The 22,352-nt window shown below is 30.4% G+C and overlaps 1 protein-coding gene across 1 annotated transcript; it reads left to right on the forward strand.

Moving 5' to 3' along the window:
- Positions 1-6,778: 6,778 nt before the first annotated feature.
- Positions 6,779-22,030, forward strand: LOC107437006 (zinc transporter ZIP1). The gene is made up of 2 exons (XM_016048868.4): positions 6,779-7,477; positions 20,935-22,030. Exons 1-2 carry the CDS (start codon positions 7,154-7,156, stop codon positions 21,595-21,597), a joined length of 987 nt encoding a protein of 328 aa, XP_015904354.2. The 5' UTR covers positions 6,779-7,153; the 3' UTR covers positions 21,598-22,030.
- The last annotated feature ends 322 nt before the right edge of the window (positions 22,031-22,352 follow it).

Consider the following 22,352-nt stretch of genomic DNA (forward strand, 5'->3'; position numbering starts at 1 on the left):
AGAAATCTCATCATAAGATTATGAAACTTTAGAAATTATAAATATATTATTGGGAGCTTTTAGATTTAACGAACTAATGGCTAATAAGGGTTATTTAATTTGTCAAAATTTTATAACTTTATATTTATTTTACTATAAACATTTTATTATATTTATGATTATTTTATTATTTTCTATTATTTCTATTTATTTTATTTCAAATTTGCAATTGATAAAATGCGTAGCTTTTTACCACTAAAATCTTTTAGTTTTAAAGGTTCAATAAGTGTCAAAATAAAGTGTGATAAATATGTTTCATTAAAAAGGTAGAATGTATGAAATAAACTTTAAACTTGCTAACTTAGAATTTATTTATTTTTTTATTTTTTGTTAAATAGTTGTTAATTTGCTTAATCACATTTTTTAAAATAATTCTTAGTTTAAATAACATGAAAGAAAATTCGCATTGCAATTAAAAAGAAAAACCTGCTTTTTAAATGTTTCTCTTTCTTGTTTGTTATGACTTTTTTTCTCTTTTTTTTCGCAATTGCAAACTTATGCATTTTAAAAAACAAACTTATTCGTTATTTTTTTTTTCATTTAAAAAAAAAACATTATTTTCTTTTTTTTATAACATTTTTTATAATAAATTACACAAGTTCAGTTTGTAGTTTCACAATTTCAATGCTGTCGTTCTAGCCATAAGGGTGATTCGCGATTTTTTTTTAATATTACAAATCCGTGTTTGAAGTTTTACTCGATACAATTATTTTTAATACTTTAAATTGCAATATATCCTCAATTGTTTTTATATTTGTCGCTGGATTTTATTTTTTGCTTTATCTTTTACCATTGTGCATGTAAATAAATTATGAAAAAGTTTTTCGGAAAAATATTTTTTAAGTGCCACATAAATTTGTAAAAGACTTTTTGAATTAGAATTAATTGCATCAATCATGATAATCTAAAATATCATTTGAATAAAACTAAAAAGCACTAGTATAATAATAACCAATAAATAAAACAGAATATACTAGTTAATATATAAAAATTAATAATACTTTAGCTAATATTTAAAAAATACTCTTAACAATCAGACAAAAAAATTATAGTTGATTTTTTTTTTCTACTTAAAATTTGTAATACAAACAATAAGTATTTTAATAAGATCAAGTGTCAAATTGAATTTAAGAGTTCGATGTATCGAACGAGCTATGAGCTATGAATCAAATACATCTCGGTATATTGGCGCGAAGCGCCACTCACCGATTCGTCGAAACTATGTGGTCATAAGCTAAAAAGTCCTAAGTTAACCTTAAAAAGGTACACTGTAAAGCTCAGAATTGAGTCTTTGATGGAGTTCAACGTCGATTGAAGGGATGAGGCATCAGTTGGAAGGGGAGACCCCCTTTAGTAGCGTTTGCAGCAGGGACACCACTTCCTGGTCTTTCATGAGCTCTTGTAACTCCTTCACTAGTGATACAAGTCGATGGGCTGTGGTTGCAGGAGTCTTGGCTTTGGTCTGGATATTCTTTTTACTGGGGCGGGCCTCGCACCCAGTAAAGTTGGAGGTGTGGCTATTTCCACAATTGCAGCAGGTTGCTGGAGTATCTCGGCTCTTAGTGCACTGATAGGAAAAATGCCCTTCGGCACATTTCATGCATCTTGGATTTTCTGTACACGTACGCTGAGAGTGTCCGTAGCCCTGGCATCGGAAACATTGTAGCGGCCGCCGGCCGCCGTGAAATCTCTCTACGCTAACCGGGTGATTCTTGATCTCCTCCGTGAAGTAAACTTTCTTGTGATTGGCTAGCGTGGGCAAGATGACTAGGAAAAGTGGGAGGAGCCTAATGGCTCCACCCACCCTTTTCTGAAACTGGATCACTTTGTAGACTTCTATGTTTAGCTTCCCTAATTCTAGAGAAATTTCTGCAGTATCAAAGTCCTTTGGGAGGCCTCGAATAAGAACTTTTAGGAACTTGGGTTGAGCTTTCTCGTCTGTAGTTGTCTCAGTCTTTTCACTGGTGTTCTCCTTCGTTGTTTCCGTGGGGGCTTTGTTTGTAACTGCCGGGGTAGTAGTAGGATCCGAGGCTGAAGAGTTGGTTTTCTGCCTTGCTGATTTTGCTTTGCTTTGCTTCTTCTTCCTCTTTCTCCTCTTCTTCCCTGGAGGTTGTTCTGGATTTTCAGAGTCTGAGGCCGTGGCCTCGACACTGAGCTCCATATTTTCCGCCGCGGGGGGAGGGGTGATCTCGGCTGTTGGTGTGATAATTTCGGGCGTTGTAGTGGTTGGCTCGGGAACGCTAGTAGCTTCATGGCTTGGCATTGGTTCCTCCTTTTTTGTCTGTTTTCTCCTTTCTTCCCTTCTTTTACTATCTCTCCTCAACTTGCGAACTACTAAGACCGTATCAAGCATTTTTTGAAAGTGGTCGAAAATCTGTCCATATTCGCAGGAATTGAGAAAAGTCTGAAATAGTTCTTTTATTTCGTTTAGTTCATCATCACTGAACCAACTGTAGAATGCAACTGGAAGTTGAGTTGAATCTGGATGCATAATGAATTTTGGGTGGACTTTACTGGCCTTGATGGCTTCTTCATATGTATCGTAGACGATAACATCCACGTACTCTCCATCCGATTCCTCCTGCTGAGGTGTGATTGGGCGGCTAGGCGGTAGCACCTTTCCGCCGCGAGCTGTTCTGTTGTACGGCATTATTCGCTCGGAGATAAGACACGTCTTTTCAAAATGACTGTATCGAACGAATTGAAAAGTTTTTATTTAATAAAAACGGATAAGGGGAAAAACTGGTGGTAAAATCATTTCAGTTTTAGCTAGTTTTCGGGAAGAGTTTATTCTATTCTTTTTTTCAAACTGCTCAACAATACCTCGACTCGACTCGATCTGGTTATTGGTGAATTATAGTGGGGCTTTTCGGAGAACTCCTCCAGACACCCGTCTCGCGTCGTGGCGTATACTATGGTTACGAGGAAAACACTTCGACACTTCGAATAGGGGTGTAGGGAAAATAGTTTTGTCTTAATCTTAGCATAGGTCATCGTGAGTAAACCAGTCGACACCTTCTTTCCTCCATTTCACCCCCATTAGAAACGTGTTCTCGCTTGTTACCATAGTAGCAGACAGTCCCAAGACTTTTAGTCTGAAGGAGTTCTCCTCAAAGCAGCACTATATCTGCCAGCGGTAGCGGTCACTACACTTCGCTTTAGGGAACTGGGACAAAATAGCATAGATAATTGGAGGAAAATGAGGCAGTTGGTGGCTGAAATAGCATGCTGTGGTGCACAGCTTAAGTAATGATATTTATGTAAAAAATGAACTATGAGATGAATATAGAACCTTATAAGTATCTAATAATAACAAAAATATTGAGCATTGAAGTTTAAATACAAATTAATTATCTAAAGGGGGAGCAATTAGTTAAATATCTAGGGGTGGTATACTCACAAAATGAGAATCACTTTTGTTCCCTTCCTCTTCTTAGTATCCATCAGAGTAAAGGGGGAGGGGTAATTATGTATTGAATCGACCTAACATTATCCCATCTGAGTGCAGGAAATTTAAGATACGGTTGTAGCGTTTGAACTTGAACTAAGGTGTGATACAGAGTACCTGTCCGCGAAGCGGACAATTCACTCTTTCATCGAAGATTGTGCCCGTGGGCACCTGGAATATTGTCTATAAGGGTGTAGGTATTCCACAGTGTGGCTGTGGATGTCTTGGTGGGGTGAACTCCGCCTCTACGTCTTTTCTGTGAGCAGAGATCTAAGTAGATTCTGAAGATCTGGATCCTTGAGAAGCAGCTGCATTTCCTTGAATAACAAAAGGAACCTAGTTGCTTTGTCTGTGGTTTTGATGGGCTTTGCGGGTCTGCTTCTAGCGTTAGAAAAGATTTTAATTTAAATATGAATTATTTGAAATGTAAGCCCTAGTGGTAGTTAACATTGACTAATTAAAAGGATTGAATTGATGAGAATGTTCTTATAAGGTTTATGATGGTCATAAATGGTAAAGTTTCTGATAGACTTTTTTCGAGGTATTAATAACTCTATATTCATAATTTCAATAGGCTCTTCGTCTACACATAGAGGATGCCCATGAAATATACTTTTCTCTATGTAATTTAATTTACCAGCTTTTTTAACTGGCAGTGCTGCCATTTTTTTCCAGAAAATTTTAAATTTGTTCAAAAATTGGTGTCAAAATTTGTGCTTTGATTTTTATTCGCAATTTAAATCCAGAAGTATGATTTGACACTCCCCCTGTGGTAAGTGTGTCATGAAAAGCTGCACATTTTTCAAAAGCTTCAGCAATCAAACATCAGCCCTACAGTCGATCGGTTAGTACCTGTGCTTTTTTTTCAGTCACGCTGGATAAATCTAGTTAAAGATCATTCTCACTTCCTCCGATTATTTCGTTTTCGATAAAAAAAATCGTATGTGAGCAAGAACAGATGGGCGAAAACTATTTCATCGCTAAAAACTCAACAATTAAAATCTCAATCGTATGTGAAAGAGTTTTATTCTGTGAGAATGGCCAATGCCAAATACTATGAAGTTGTCTGAGCCCTGAGCTAAATTTTTTAATTGCACATTCAATTCCGCCTTGTCGTCAATATTTTCTTTTAACTTAGTTCCAATCTTCTTTTTTTTTTTTTTTTAATTTATCCTCATTTTATAGATTTATCACACATATTTAAGCAAATGGTATGCATTTCATGAGTGCGACGTTTGAAATTTGATAAATTATTCCATAACACTGGGGATCAAATTTTTTTCCTGCTCCATGAGAATTTCGAACGGATCTTAGATATTTTCGTGTCGCTGATTTCTGATCTTCAATCAGTTTCTCTGCAAGCAGACGCAACAGTTTTTGTGCAATTCAGTAATGTGTTCCTAATCAGTGTATTTTTAAGTTTCATTCGAGTGAATGTAGATACTGGTAAGAAGAAGACGGTAATACATTTCAGTTTGTGATGAGAAACGTTAAGGTCACATGTTTTATTGTCTCAAGAGTTATTTTCAAAGGAGCAAACAAGTGTAGACCCAAATGCGTAAAATAAGTAAATGAAAGTTTAAAAAAAGACTACCCTGATTGATTTTTGATGTAATGACCGGATCTTGACGTTCCAGGATTCATTCTTGGTGGTTTAGGAGGATGACTTCAATAAGCTAATTAATTTGAGCAAACGATATTTTAAGTCACGACTTCAGACATAAAAATGAATTTTTTTCTGAACAAACATTCCTTTTTTGACAGATTTGGATTTCTGACCTACAAAAATAGAAGTTCGCCTATATCTGAAAAGTTTTGTAAGGAAAGTGGTCCTAAATTTGGATTACTTTATAATTATATTTTTAAGCAATTAAAAAAAATGCACTTAATTATAAAATTTGTTTATCTTAAAATAACTGACAACTATTCAAATTTTCATTTGGATGCAGCAAAATAAACTGTTAATCAAGAATTTAGGCAAAACATAAACATTTTCCTCAGAATGCTGCTTCATAATTGCTCTGAATTTTAATAAAAACCAGTTCTGAAGCCAGCGAAGAGGTTTTACCATATTTTTAACATACATAAAGCTGAGCTTGTTTCGTAACAGAACCGGTTGAACTTCTTTCCTTGCTTCTAAAATCACCTAACTTATGAGACAAAAATAAACATTCAAAACCAAACTTTCAAGAAGCTGCATCCCATTCCCACTGTGAATTCCCTGGAAAAAATGATTTTAATACTTATCTAATATTTTTAATTATGTTTTTTTATAACAATAATTAGGGCTCACTCCAGGGCAGGGACTATTGTCGCCAAATGTTTTGCTGATATTTGCTATGCATGGGTGGCAAATTTGTTCCTTTCAAATATGGTTGGAATTTATAAAATAGTAACGAAAAATAGTTTTTTTCTTGCATTGAGTTCTATGAAAATTTGCTGCACTAATTTTATTATTTAATGCACGGTATGGAGTTCAAATGCGTCGTGGCATTCAAATAGAATAACAGAAAGTTACTTTTGCAGAACCTTTTTTAATTTAAATTATGAAACTTCAAATTTACGTGTTGTGCTATGATTTGCATTCATGTACTGTCAGTATAAATGTTCATTAATGAAATAATATTTCTGGCTCTTTTAGAATTGACGTTATTCAAAATTTTATAATTTTAAGATAATTAATTTTTAGTGTAGTATTTTGCAAGTTTTTACTTTCACTTTTCTCTGTTTTCCTAATTTATTTATTTACCTATTTACTAGAAGCATTTTAATATCCATGTTGAATCCATTTTCCAAAATTATTTTTTTACACTTAATTTTAATAAATGGTAATCTTAAATAATTATGAACTAATGAATCAAAATAGTTTCAGGGTGTAATGGATGGTAATTAATAACTTTTGATATGTACCATAACATTAATTATGTAATTGCGAAATTCGATTTTTTTTTTGTCTACCATATTTAGTTTCTGGATCACTAAATGAATATCTAAGCAGTCCTATTGAACCACTAAATTTTCATATCTGGTTATAACCTAAATAATAATCGAAAAAATTTGAATTTTAAGTTATGCAAATTTTTACTTCATTTTAAAAGATGTAATTTTATAAGATAAAATACAAAATTGGAATGAAATTGGTTGATTAATGCGTGAAAAATCGAATTTTAAATACGCGATATTTCCGATCAAAAGTATAGTTCAAAGTCGAAGTTATTTTTATAACACTTTGTCCGTCACACTGTAATTGTTTGCACTGCAAGTACTGAAGTGAAATAAAAATGGAATTTCGTAATCAATCAATCAATGAGGCTGTGGCAGTGATGACATACTTTTTATGTGCATTCTGCGCGATATCGAAACTTGTGTTCTTTTAAATACTTCCTTTAGCATGAGTCATAATCATGTGATTTCAAATTCACTATTTTTATCCATTTCTTCAATATCAAGTATTGATTGTAAAAATTTATTCTGTTGACCATTCAATCTTCCATCCTAATCTTCAATTTTCCCTGTTTTTATCTTCATTTCATTGATGTATATAATATTTACCTTTACCAAGTTAATTATTACTCGATGATGCAGCTACATTTAGTTTATTAAAGATTCTTTCTGTTCTTTTATATTTTGCCTTTATTATCTTATCCATTTTTTAATCCAAATAACATGGATCTTTCTAGCGTGAAAGTTCTTTCTGCACTTGCGTTGCTGCTTTTAACATTTTTTGCATCAATGTTACCTTTGTGGATATTTAGGCAACCTTTATCGCTTTATGATCCTGCGGATAGGCACATAAATCGCAGAAAAATTTTAAGCTTTCTGAGCTGTTTTGCAGGAGGAGTATTTTTAGGTACATGTTTATTGCATCTATTTCCTGACGTTGGAGATCAAGTTGATCACATAGTTAAATCTTTAGATTTGACTCCTTCATATCCCTTAAGTGAAATGTTGTTAGGATTCGGATTTCTTATTATCTTAGTAGTTGAACAGGTAAGGAATATTTTGATACAAATAGTAGTATGTAAAATAATCAAATTTTTATGAAATAATTAGGTGTATTTACAAAGTTATTTTTGTTCAAAAGGGTAGATTTCCGTATCCTGATCTGTGACAGAATAATCGCCAAGTCATGGCAACTTCCGGGCAGCGGACCGTGTGATACTAAAAAAAAAAAAAATCACAAAAAGAGACCAACTCAAAAGGTGTAACTCATAGCCACCCCTGTTTAAAATCTATTTTGCACCTTGGCGATTGTAGTTGGCATAACAGATCACGATACAGAAGTACTTTATGGAAAAGCTTTTATTTAGACCTGAAATTTGTTTGAACAAATCCTCTATTTTTCCGATGAATGTTTTTTTTTATAATATGGGTTTGGGTATCAGTACCTTTCTGTGTTAACTACAATCGCCATTTTCAAACTTTCTAAAATTTTTTAAATAAAAATGTGCAGTTGTTGTTCTGCGAGATTTCCTTATAGTGATCTGTGTCAGAATAATTGCAAAGTATTGGCGACTTAGGGGTAGTGACTGACTATAAATTAAAGAAAAACATCTCAGAAATTGACCAACTCAAAAAGTATAACTCCCTGCCACCCCCGTCAAATATCCACCTGTTTCTTTAATAAAATTTGCAGGCTTATAATCTATTTGGCGATTGCAGTTGGCACGACAGATCACGCTTACAGAAATATCCCCGTCTTCCTGAGAGAGGCTAAAAGTTACACCCGTCAAGTTGGTTTATAATGTTTTTTTTTTTTTGTTGTTGCCGTTTTTCTCATTCCATGGCCTGAAAATGGCCAAAAGTTGGTGATTATTTTGATGTATTTACTAATACAGAGATCTTCCCATATGATTTATCAGGGGTCTGTCTAGGTTTTTCTGAGAGGTACCTATTTTGTGAAAATATAGACATAATTTGTGAAAATTAAACATTATATTTAAAAATCCAACACAAAAATATGGCTAGAATATGGATTTATCATTTCTTAACGCAGGGGCGCGACAGCCCTTAAGGGCCAAGGCCTAATGTGCCCATATCAGTTTTCTTGACCTTTTTATCATTTCTTAAGGAATACAAAAGTAAAATTTTAGGAAAAAGTATTTTGTGAAACTACCTTTTTCCTAAAATTGAATTTGTGAAGCTACCGTTTTTCCTAAAGCTGAATATGTGAAGGTACCGCTAAACGGTAGTAAATTCGGTCTGGACTGATCCCTGTTTATGCATATGTAGTATTAAGGGTACATACGTATTAACGCAACCAGGCCAAAATTCGCATAAATCGCCAAATTTGGCGACCCTACTTACGCCAACCCTACGTGTTATACGTGGTTTTTCGTAAACAAATTATTTTGCTTACTGGTTAGATTGAATGCTGTGAAATAGGGTATTTGAGATCTGCCTGCAAGTGAAAAAGATGCTGTTGAATTGTTACAGGGATATGGAATTATACCGAACGAACGTACTTGTAAAAATTCTCATAAAATGAAACTGAAGATTTCCGCCGAAAAAATAATTCTGCAACTTATTCAAATTCGAAACCGGAAGGGTTTAATTGCTATTTTATATTTTAAAACAAAATAATATAAAAAACTGTATTTGTTATGAGAAATAATGCACTATGTGATGTCGAAATAATATGTAATCTAAAAAGTTATTAAAATATATGCTTATAATTTTGTTTATAAAATACTTTGTTTTATAATAAAAAAAATTGATTTCAATTTTTTCTACTTACGCCAAATTTGGCGATTTATGCGAATTTTGGCCTGGTTGCATTAATACGCAAGTACCGTATTAAGTATATAATACAGGACTGCCATTGGAGACTAAAAAGGCGACTAAAACGACTATTTTAAAGCAATAGCAACTATGGCGACTATTTTAGTAGAAATATGAGTAAAAACAACTAATTTGCAATGATTTGCGTAAAATCTGCGACTTTTTTAAGCCGAAGCGACTAAAGTGAAGAATAACTTCATGAGCTTCCCCCATTTTTTTGCCATGGTTTCGTTTTATCCTAACTTAATTATTTCTCACTGTTTGATGCCAAAAGTATGACAGACTTATTTAATCAATCAGACTGATGGTATTGGAATTCGCACATACGTGAATGCTCCTCCAGTCCTGCTTCAGAAAGCTAGTGTAATATCTCTGAGGATTAAGTTTTTTCCACTCTTTTTAGTTTGAACGAATTAGAAAAATTTTCTTTAATTACACAAAATTTGTTGTTAATTTTTTTAGAGCTATTTAGAATAGAAAAAAGGGTACATGGTGATATTCGTTTTGTCTAGTTGTGATCGTAATTTTATTTGATAAGCTTTAAAATTTGGAAATGTGTCGGTTATGAAAAATAAACAAAATAAAACAGAATTAAATTGCAATATTTATTATTATTATTTTTTAATGTCTAAACTAAGCAGCTGCAAATTAGAACCGAGAAAGGAAATTCAAGTTTCAAATTCAACTGTTCTGTAACAGATAAAAATAAAACTCCCTGTTTTTTTGCGTAGTGTGAAAGAATATATTGTTGGTAAATCCACAAATAAATGTAGATTTTTTATTGAATATGAGTATCTAACTGCATGTTTTTTGAATTTTATGCTATTACGGCACAAATAATTAAAATTATGTTAGAGGAGGATATGATGTTAACAACTATTTTATATATCTTGGACAGGGCTGGCAGGTTTTTGACATGTGACAGTTTTTGACGGTTTAAACCGTCATGTCAAAAACCTCACTGTCAAAAATGTCAAAAACCTATATTCATATGTGAAATTTAATTAATACATAAAATTTATATATATTTTATAAAGGATAGTGTTTCTAAATATGTTCTAGAAAAAATAAATTTAAAATTTTGAAGAAACACTTATATTTTGAATGGTAACCAAAATCTTGTACTTTTGAAAACTCACATCTTTTGTAATATTATGTATTCATTTTCATGTGATATTGAAAATCTTACAGAAAAATGTTCAAAACTAGTTATGTGCTACTGCATGCTGCGAGGAACAAATGAACTAGACTATTGAATTTTGAATTAAATTTCTACTTCCATCATTTTCATTTTGATTATGTAGTGTGATGCATGCTCTAATTTTTAAAATTATGTATTTAATTAGGATACCGTAAAATACCGATAAAGCGCCCCCCTTAATTTTGACGAAAATCGGCGTGATATAGAGGTGGGCCGATAAACGGTACTCAAGAAAATTCTAAGCACCGTCTTTCTTTTCTGCTCAACCTTTTACATTCAACTCTCCCACCACACCCTAAATTTTTCTCACATTCTTATCAGTGAGTGTACATTCCAATCAAGGTGACCTTGACTTCTAATCTTTTTCGTTTTTTCTTTTAAGAAATTTATATTGTTAAGACAAAAAAAATCAGCTATATTCTTTTTATTTTGAATTTTATTCTGTTGAAGTAACTTACTTTATTTTATCTTTTAAAAATAAAAACGAAGCCTGAAGAAAAAAATAATAATAAATCTGTATCAAAGGAAACATCTGTTTCTAAAGCAGTTTAAAATAAAGTGAGAAGTAAAAACACCCGCATTTCCAATGAACAAAATAAAGAAATGGAAGTTGGAAAAAACTGATCAATCAATCTTGACAGCTGTGCTTTACTGCCCCCGAATTTCCCTCCTCTGTTTGACCATAAATTGGCCACACCCAGTTGACATTGAAACTACCACATGGACAATAAAATGAATTTATCCCTTTTGCGATTTTTTATTCGATTCATTAATTTTTTTTATTTTGTCGCTTTTTATTTTTTCTTGTTAATTGTTGCTTGCTTGCTTTTTTTCTTTTTTTATCGTTATTAATTTTTAGCTTGTTTTTTGTTGCTATTCATTGTTAGTTTGTTAGCATTTAGTTTAAAAAGCTTTTTTTTTTTTCTTGCGAGGTAAGCGTCTTTTGTTAAAACAAAATGTTATCTAAAAGAAAAAACGAGAACTATGATCTCGCTCCAAAGAAGAAACGATTATTTCTTCTTCATAGGATTCTGATTATTTCTTCTTCTCTTATGATGGGCCAGTTTTAAATTCACCCCATCATAATCTATGATCGAAACTTGACTAAATTTATTGGTTTTTCTGAAATTAACAGTGGAATTGAATTATAGTAATATTTGGGGGCCATATTGGAATTTCCGAAAGAGATCCGAAGTGCGGCATTTCGTCAGTCCCGTGAGTGTCGGATTTAGGGTCCTATTCTTCCTTTTCTGTTCACTTAAATTACAATTGCTAAGGCGCTAAATAGATTTCTAGCTTGCGATTTTTCTTCAAGCTGGGGGTGGATACAAGATGCATACCTTTTAAATTTTCTCCTTATGCGATGTTTTTTTAAAATTATTATTTCGTTTATTTATTTTCTTACAGGCTGCTGCCGAAAGTTAGCTAAGAATTGGCGATGTTCTGCAGCAGATCGCGATACGGGCGAATATTTCGTCGACTTCGTTATTAATTTTTTTTAATAGTCAGAAAATTATTTCTTAAATAACTTTCCTTGACAAATTTTTTTGCTACAAAAAAATATTTCGTCGGAAGCGCCGCTGCATGTAGGAGGGGGGGGGCGTTTTTTGGGTACTGATTGGCAATCTGCATAGATGTGAAACTACAGGGGGGCGCTTTATCGAGTTGGGGCGCTTTATCGGTATTTTACGGTAATTAAAAAATTTCCATAATAATTTGTTTAAATATTTCATGGATCAGTGACTGTAATGTTCTTCTGTTTAGTTTGACTTTTGTGATTGGTTGTTAGTTTTTCAGAAAAATCAGTAATTCTGAATTTTAAATCTTCAATTTTTTTAAATTCATAGTTAACATAAGACAATACAAATTTAAGTGCTTTCTGTTAAATACACAGAGTAGTTAGTGTCGATTTACAGTATATTCAGCCTATTCATTTACTATGCTGAAAATTTAGTTTATCCAAATACTTGTGAATTTCATTTTGCTGAATACTATACAGTTTTGTTGAATATCGAAATATTCAGCTGTTGAATATTTACTTCTTGCTTTCAAGATATACATTATTTGTATTCTTAATACAAGTGGAGAAAAAAAAATTAAGAGATAAAAATTGTTTTAAAATGATAAGTGTAATAATTATAAATGAATATAATAAACTATATGAATTATATTTATCATTATTCATAAATATAACTATACTTTTAAATTCAAATTAACATACTGGATAATAAAGATATTCAGTATAACATTTAAAAAAAAATTTTGTACACTTGTATCAAGTTTGTATTCATACAACATAACTTGTAAATTCCTGATAAATATTAGTTATATGTTCCTTATATGTCAAAAATGCATAGTAATAAACTTTTAATTTTCTTAAATATCAAAAAAAAAAAATTTTTTTTTCAAAATATAAATATTTAAAAAATTTTTGTGCAAAATTTTTCTGCACATGTATTTGAATATAAATTTCTGAGATTTTAAATCTGTTATTTTGCCTTCATTTTAATTAAAAAATATTTTAAAACCTGCTGATTACCTATAGTATAGTTAAATTTCAATATAATGCATGGCAACTGTTGGTAGTTTTGAAGTTTATATATTTTCTTGGCAAACTTCAGTTGCTGACGGGTTTTCAACGGTTTGAACCAGTATTATACCCTTGTCAAGTCAAAAACCACTTTTTGACGTTAAAAACCCAACCCTGATCTTGGAGACTATTTAGGAGACTTTTTTTCATATATGATGCAACTAAAGCAACTATTTTTCTTGTTTTCATCCAGTGGCAGCCCTGATAATATTATTTTGATTCAAATTTTATATTAATGGGCCCTAAGTTATATATAAATATAAGCCATTTAATTCTGTAATTTCTTAATAAGAGTGAAAGAATCACATTCTGACTAATCTCATCTCCTAAGAGTGATAAAAAAATAGTCATTTAAATGTAGAACAAAGAAAACCTGGTATTGTTATATCACACCTGAAGCTTTCTGTTATTTTGATTAGTCGAACAAACTGTGGGAGGTTTTTATGGTGTTCCTCTCCATGTAATGCAAATGCGAGTTAGTTTCAACAAAAAGTTCTCCATGATGGAAGATTTCCCTAAATACTTTATCCAAAAGTTCCCTTGTCTTCTGAATTAGGTTCAAAATTACAAGGCTAGGGAGTTAAACATCAGTAGTCATAGAACCAAAAATTGGGACGGCTGTTCAAGGGCGGTTTAAAATAAAAATATATATGTTCAGATAAAAAATTTTGGTATAATTTAATTCTTATAATGCATTTTAATAACATGTTATTTCTCATTATGGTTTTGTGTAAATTTTATTTGTTTCGGTATTCCATATTTAAGTATTGCTATCTTATTTGCAACATTAAAAAAAAAAAAAATATGCATGAATTACTGTTGTTATTTATTAATACTTCAAAGTATCTTTATTCACATGAATTAAATTTAATTCTGCGTAAAGGTTTTTAAAATATATGACTATTAGCAGTATTATTCAAAATATATTTCTTGTTTAGATAGGGTGACCTGGGGTAATTATTGATCAAAAAATGCAAACATCTATTTTGTGAAAAAACTATTCAAGATAGAATTTTAATATTTACTGGAAGTTTGAAGCTATATGAGATGAATCCTATTCTACCTTCTTTTGTTTGAAAATCTAATTAGAATTTAAAAGATCTTAAATTTTTAGTGATCAGGAATTACCCCTTCTCTTGATCATTTCCGGGGTAATTCTTGATCATTTCTGGGGTAATTACTGATCACCAGTTTTTATAGTAAATGGGCTGTTTAAAAATAATTATACAATAGTAATTAACAAATAAGACATTAAGATCAAACAAATAAACCAAAAAGATATGTTTAAGCTGCTAATAAAACGTTTTATTTAAAAGCAGGAATAAAGATTAACTCTTCAGCTCTAGCAGCAGCTCTCACACTGAAATTTTCATTTTCAATCATTAAAAGAAATTCACTATTTTTGCTTTCTAGAAGCTTAGTATCCTTTTAGGCTTATAATTTTTCACCATATTTATATTAGGTTAATTTGTCAACTTAAAAATTATTCTAACAATGTACACACATAAAATTAAGATAGAAGCAAGGTAAGACAAACTAGAAATGGTGCATAACAGAGCACATTTGTCTTGTATCAGGGGTCTGTCCAGACATTTTGTGAAAGGTCCGTTTTTCGTGAAATTGTGATAAAATTACTCACATTCTTTCAACCAGGGTCCGCTTTTATGAATTTGTGCAAATAGGGTCCGTTATTGCAAAAAAAACTTTTTTCAAGGAGTTTTTAAATTGTATAGACATACAAGATTATGCTCAACACTGTAAAATTGTAATTAAAAAAATTAAATTTTAAAAAATAAACAACAATTGCTGCTTCTAAATTAGATATGCAACATACAAATATTTGGTATTTAGCCTACACTGCTGAACGCAAAATATTAATTTCGGACGAATAATGGAAGAATCGTCTGCCGAAGACAAAACTTAATTCGTTTACATCCATCTTTCTTGTTTTCTGCCCTGGAAAGGGTTTATTCGATTTACAAAATAATAATGAAGATAAACAAATTTGTGAAGGGTCCGATTAAAAGAAAAATCATTTTGTGAAGGGTCCGTTTTTAAGTTAAAATATTTTGTGAAGGGTCCGTTTTTACGAAAAGATATTTTGTGAAGGGTCCGTTAACGGACCCAAATTTCTTCTAAACAGACCCCTGCTTGTATACAGTTAAAAACAAATTTTGTGATTATAGTTAAAATATATTTTATAGTTGTTCCACTTAATAAATATGAACTGTTATTTAAGAAAAGAAATTTAACTATTTATTAGCTATTTTTTAAACTATTTATAAGAAGAAATGACAATGATCAGGAATTACCCCAGTGATCAATAATTACCCCATCTGTAGGGGGCAACATTTGATATAGTTTCCTATAATCAATTATAATATTTACAGTAGATGTGAAACAATTAAACAAAAGCTTACACTTTTTTTATATCAAAGAAAAAGAAAGTAACTCAAAATATTTATTATTAAGAGAAGGAGGGGGATCTTTGCAGAAATGTGCACATTTTGAAACCCATCTTTGAAATGGAAAATACAAAGAGCGGTTTAAAAGATACTTATTTTGTTAGATTAAACAAAAAACTATTATTAACTAAATGTAGTTATACTTTAGTAAAGTGTACAAGCATTCTTGTCCATGTCTCAAATTCAAAAAAAAGTAATTTTTTTAAAATAAAACTTAGGTGATCATTATTTACCCCAGAAACAGAGTGATCGTGAATTACCCCGGGTCACCCTACCTAACATTAGTAACTTCACAACAATAATTTTAAAAATGCTCTTAAAATATATATAGTACCAGGGGTACGGACCCTTCACAAAAGGATTTTTCTTTTAATCGATCCCTTCGCAAATTTGTTTTCTTCATTATTGTTTTGTTAATTGAATAAACCCTTCCCAGGGCAGAAAGCAAGAAAGATGGATGTATACGAATGAAGTTTTGTCTTCGTCAGACGATTCTTCTATTATTCGTCCGAAATGAATATTCTGCTTTCAGCAGTATAGGCTAAATACCAAAAATGTGTATGTTGCATCTCTAATTTAGAAGCAGCAATTGCCGTTTATTTTTGAAATTTTTGTTTTTTTAATTATAATTTTACAGTGCTGAGCATAATCTTGTATCTATTTGCAATTTAAAAACTCATTGAAAATTTTTTTTTTGCAATAACCGGACCCTATTTGCACAAGTTCATAAAAGCAGGACCCTGGCTGAAAGAATGTGAGTAATTTTTTCACAATCTCACAAAATGTCTGGACTGACCCCTGAGTACATCAACTTATAGCAAACAGCATAACATCAAAATTATTTTACATATTGTACTATCATTGCAATTCTTGATAATATTAAACTCAAAATTTTAATTTGTTACATTAATAATGTTAAAATGACCTATAAAACAAAATTGAAATAAAAATTAAGTAGATGTATGTATATTTTTTTAACCTAACAGATTATATTTCAATAGCAATGTGATATTAAGCATTGGAACATGAAGTTACCATGAAATTGAAAAAAAATTAAGTTGTTTTGTTTTTATTTAGATACAGAAATTAGAGTGAAAAAAAAACCTTAAAAAAATAAAATCATATTAAAGTAGAATGTCAAGGAATACCTCATGATCTGTAAAAACAAGATACCTAAAGAAGCCTCTTATGCAAATTACACTTAACCAACACTATAATCATTCCTTGTTTCGCTTTGAAGAAATTAACAATGTTTTCTTACCTATCAAATCAGATGCAACATACAACAAAACTATGCAACAACAATCCAAAACTATAATCTTCTGCGATGCAACGCATACTAATGTATGTATGAGTTAATTAAAATTAATAAATTTTAAAAATAGCCCGGAGTGTGTGACAGCCGGTCTGAGCCTCAAAGGTCACCTCCGTACACCAAGAAATCATTAATGTGAGTGTCATGTATACGTTAAAATAGTTTTCGCCACAGACAGTTAAGGAATCCATGATTGACTGCTAAGTGATTTAATTTACTACCAAGGCTCTTTTTCTAAGCATTACACATTCAAATGTGTTGGCAGTTAATTAATTGTAGGAAATAATAATGAATACAAAACATTAGAAACCATATAACAGTTTTCGAATTCTATGCTAATGTGTTATGAAGATGTAGAGGGAATCTCAGAAAATAGAGTTTATTCTACAATCAATTGAAGGTTGTGGTATTAAAAGATTACCAATTATGTTAATGCTTTGTATTAACTAAGAAAATAATTAAATAAGATATTAATTTAGTTTTTAAATGCTAGGAAATTTGCTATGGATATTTCAGCATGACAATGAAAATTTTACCTGTGCGTAATTATTGTTTAAACAGTTAATTAATTTTTTTCAAAATCGAATATGAAAGAAAGGCAGTGCTTTTAAGTGAGGGCAACTTATTTTTAAAAAAAGGGCAAAGAGGTTTGGCAGCCCTTCAAAAAACGCTTAGGGAGAACACTGAAAAACTCCCTAAAATATCACTTTAAACAAATAAATTATTTTCACCCTCTTCCTTTACTAACAGAAATCAGGCAAGTTTCCTCGACTGTAATATATATAATATATATATATAATATTGGTAAGCTTTTGACAATTGTCAAAAACCCGAATTTTGGTGTGGAAAATATTAAATAATAATAAATAAAAATGTGCGAAACTGTAACTTTTTCTAATGTGTTAATTATTGAAAATAAAAATACAAAACCAATCATCATATAGAAAAACACTTAAGCAACATCTTATTAATTATATGTAAAATCAATTTCCATTTTAACTCCTTTCCCTGAAACATGTAATTACAAAAAAGTAGTCTGTTGGCTGTCTGTGCTTCAAGTTCATTTTCAGTTTTGTATGATAAAGACCGACATTTACAACTCTTCTTTCGATTGATACTGTGCTGCATAATGTAGACGTTCTAAAACTAATATAACATATTAAAATAACATATAATTAGGATATTTAATCTAATAATTGTACTAAATATTGATAATAACTTAAAATTAAAGTCGTGAATTGATTGAATGAAAAAATTATTAACTCATTTAATTAAATATTTATATTTTTTTAACTTATAATTAGTTCAGTTATTAGGGAATATATTGTTGTCATAATTTATTGGAAATATTCATGTGCATATATGCTGGTGTGCAGAAAATTCTCAGAGCCTCTAATATTTACTAAAAACAAAGTTTTATTGAGATCAAAATTGTAAAGTTTTTTTTTTTATTTATTATTATTTTTTTAGTACAATAACTCTTTTTTTTTTAAATAATTTTGGGAAGCATAGTTTATATGTACAGAAAAAAATTCATTTAATTTTACACAATATTTGAATAAAAGAGCATACTTGTTAAAAATAATAGAAATCAAAATATAATATTATTGAAATAATAATAATTTATTAAATTGAAATTTATGGTCCTTCTCATAAACTTACGGAGTTCAAACTAGTAATAAATACGCAAAATGATATTTAATGTTTTATTAGCAAAAAGTAATTTTGTGAAGTGACACATTTTTTAACATTTAAAAATTTTGTAAAATATTTATTCTGAAATTTTACCATGGGTGCCTGAATTTTCCCCAAAACCTAGCTCTCATAATAAAACATATTCTGCTCACCTGCACGTAAGTAATAACAACAAACATTGAGAATCAAAAAGAAACTTTATAAGTTGAGATCCGACAATTATTGTCGAACACTTTATTTTAACTGAATATAAAAAATCTGCCTAAATTATGGCGTAAAAGAATTAAAATCAGTATTTAAATTGATAATAATTAACAACTCATAGTTATTACCTGTACTAAATACTGAATGGTTATAGCAAATGATATTGATCTTAAAATATTAAGAGTACAATGTTTTTAAAAAACCAATTAATAATTTCCAAAATTTCGGTTACATTTTTTTATAAAATATATACGTTATAAATCAAAATTATAGTAGTTTATGATAAAAGTATTGTGCATAATTTTTATATCTAATAAAATGTCCTCAATTACAAAAAAGAAACTATCTCCAAGTTTTTGACAGGTTTTTGGTATGGCATGCCCAAAACCAGTTTTTGATGTCAAAAACCCAACCTTGTCTGTGACACACCAACTCTATCACATTAACTGTTAAAGGAATTGCAATAATTAATACTCAAGGTTTTTTTCCCTCGTAAATTTCTCAAAATCGTGAAAACAAATTACTATAACATTTGCATAAAGTAAGAACAAAAGAGATTAATTTTAAAAAGAATCAAAATTTTTAATACAATAAAATGGAAGAAGATTTTGAGGAATATGCATTTCTTATTAAAACTCTCATATTACCTCAATTTATGTTTGAGAATGATGGCATAAGTAGTTATCCGAATGCTTAAACCTTTTTTCTCTTACTACAATGTCCTTTTAAATTTAACTAATAGAGTGATCTTGTTTAGTTATATCTGATCTTGTGTTGGCATAATCTATTGATCTAGTTTGAAATTATATTTTTCGTACAATAAATAATCTTTACAATATACGTTAAATTATATAAAATAAGTGGTATTTTAAATTTTTTTTGAAATTAAAACCCTCATTTTACCTCTATTTATCTTTGAGAATGGTGGCATAAATAATTACCAGAATGTTTAAACCCTTTTTCTATTACTACAATGTCCTTTTATACATAACTATTAGATCTGTCTTGTTTATTTATATCTGATCTTTCGTTAGCGTAATCTGTTGATCTTGATTGAAATTATAGTAGTTATATGTTTAATAAATAATAATTTTTTTAGACCTTTTTTTTCAACATACATTAAATTATATAAGATAAGTGGTACTTAACATTTAGAACCCTCTTTGTAATGTGCTATTTAAAAACATTACACCAATTCATAAATGTAATTTTTTAAGTTTTTGATCTGGTTCTATCTAAGATTAAAAAGCCTCCCAACTTTGCTCCTCTCTGTTCCCCAAAACTTTTCTGCCTTGTTAACTTTTCTGTAAATATTTTGTCAAATGAATTTCAGCGAAAAAAAGTCAAACAGAACTTGAAGATTTACTATTTCAAAACTAATTTGAAATTGAAAAAAAAAGTGAGTGGTATTTTATTTTCAGACACAAGAATTGTCTGAAGATGCTGCCAAAAATTATAGTTTAGGGCTGTGAAAGTTTCTTCAATTTTGAAAAATTATTAAAAAAAAGTCAAACAAAACTTTAAGATTGACTATTTCAAAACTAATTTTATATTTAAAAGAGAAAGTGAGTTATATTTTATTTTCAGACCCAAGAATATGTAGCTGCAAAAAATTATAGTTTTAAGGCTGTGAGTTTTTCTCCAATTTTGAAAATTTGTTTTAAAAAAGAAGCAAAAGTGAAAAATTTAATAAGTCTCCGCATTTAAAGAAACAGAGATAGATTTTTAAGCATAAGAGTACATGGCTGCCAAAAATCATTACTGAGCTGAAAACACTTTTGGGTTAGTTAAATTGCCTGCTCAAAAAATAAGCCCTTAGACTGAAATAAAGTTTTTCAAACACTAACAACTGCATCAATATAATTTTCATATAAGATTAATGTTAAGGATATTATTTTTTTTCAGGAAGAAAGATTGATTTTTGTTGAAATTTATGTTCTTCAGAATCTGAAATTACTAGGATCTGAAATAGAGAAAATATGTTTTATTTTTATTTTTAATGATTTACAAGTTCTTATATCTGTTATAAATTTTTATTCTTGATCGTATAAAACTCTTCCTTTTTTGTTTCCTCTCTATTGTAAAAGCATGCAACCAATCTTCATACTTCTAAAATAATTAGTTTTTATGAAACTAATCTCAATAAATTTATTATATTTGAATTCAAACATGAATTTTTATTTTGTTTCAATTTAGATAATCCAAAGCTTCAAGCTGAGTAATAGTTCTGATGAAAGAGGAGCTGGAAGGAGCTCAGAAAGCGCAAGCCTCCTTGTGAACGAAGCATTAGAGGACGGTGGTGACAGTGCCCGTTACGTAACCCAAACTTACGGCGCCGTCGTAGGAAACAACCCTCTCAGTGAATATAACATAACCTTCCCACAAGAACAGCCTCAATCTGAGTTTCGATCTTTGCTTTTATTATTTGCTCTTTCCTTGCATTCTGTCTTTGAAGGCTTGGCTATTGGCTTACAGTCATCAGTTCCGAATGAGCTCAGAATTCTTATGGCTGTTTCTATTCATAAATGTATCATTGCATTTTCACTTGGTCTGAATCTCACTCACAGTCAGATGAGTCTGTTTAGCGTCATTAAGAGCAATATAGTCTTTGCCCTGACATCTCCTGTTGGGATTTTGATTGGTGTCGTAGTGATGAATTACGTGAAAGGCCTGGCCCTGCTCGTTACTGGTGGTGTTTTGCAAGGTCTTGCAGCTGGCACTTTTCTTTACGTTACACTTTTTGAAGTTCTTCCGAAAGAGTTTAGCTCAGAAAGAGATCCGGATCGACTGCTCAAAGTTTTATCTGTTGTCTTAGGTTATTCACTTGTAACTTTCTTGGTGATAGTTTTACCTGATTAATATGGATAGATTCGTTGATGGATTTATGCAAAACACCATGGTTGAGATAATCGTTTATCATATAAGAACTATTGTTATGAGATTAAAATTTGATATCCTTTCTAGATAATTGGGCAGATGTTGCCCCAATTCGCTCTCTATCAGGGTACTACTTTAAGTAAGTCAAAAAAAAAACCACAACATATACCGGGGCAAACTGGGTTTAAAATATTAACCATATGAAGAGAGGGCAGGATCTCCACAGTTAAAATCTGTGCTTAAAATTGAATGAATTAATCACTTTATTATTTTTTTAAGAAGACAAAGTGTTTATTTTTATCTTTTTTAATAAGATGTTAAGATCGTTTGTTATATTTTTAAATAGAACTTGAGTTGTAAGAATAAAATGGTATATTCCTTAAGTCATAAAATAATTTTGGACATACAAAGAAAATGCATAGGTAACTAAAAAAAAATCTGAATGACATATATTATGTGCCTTTCCTATGCCTTGAATTCTATGTGCATTTTTATACTAGTCTGTTTTTGTAATAAGTATATATAAAAATTTTATATTTTCCTACTTAAAAGTTAATAAGGCAATGAATAAGTAAACTATCTTTTCGTCTTAAATTTTTAAATAACTTTTTTTAATTCTTTTTTTCAAAATTTGTAAAATCTCTAGTTTGGTGCAAAAAAAATATAAAATCAGTGAATAAATTTTATCTTTTCTGTTACATTTTAATTTCGTAATTTCAATAAACCCTTGCTGCTTT

Source organism: Parasteatoda tepidariorum, chromosome 5, assembly GCF_982258835.1.
Source record: "Parasteatoda tepidariorum strain Cologne lab strain chromosome 5, Ptep-v5.0, whole genome shotgun sequence".
Classification (NCBI taxonomy): domain Eukaryota; kingdom Metazoa; phylum Arthropoda; class Arachnida; order Araneae; family Theridiidae; genus Parasteatoda; species Parasteatoda tepidariorum.

What these genes read in the sequence shown, in the direction of transcription:
- LOC107437006 (XM_016048868.4), top strand. Translation starts at nt 7,154, where the DNA reads ATGGATCTTTCTAGCGTGAAAGTTCTTTCTGCACTTGCGTTGCTGCTT. An exon ending in TTATCTTAGTAGTTGAACAG is followed by an intron (nt 7,478 to 20,934) that starts GTAAGGAATATT and finishes GTTTCAATTTAG; the next exon opens with ATAATCCAAAGCTTCAAGCT.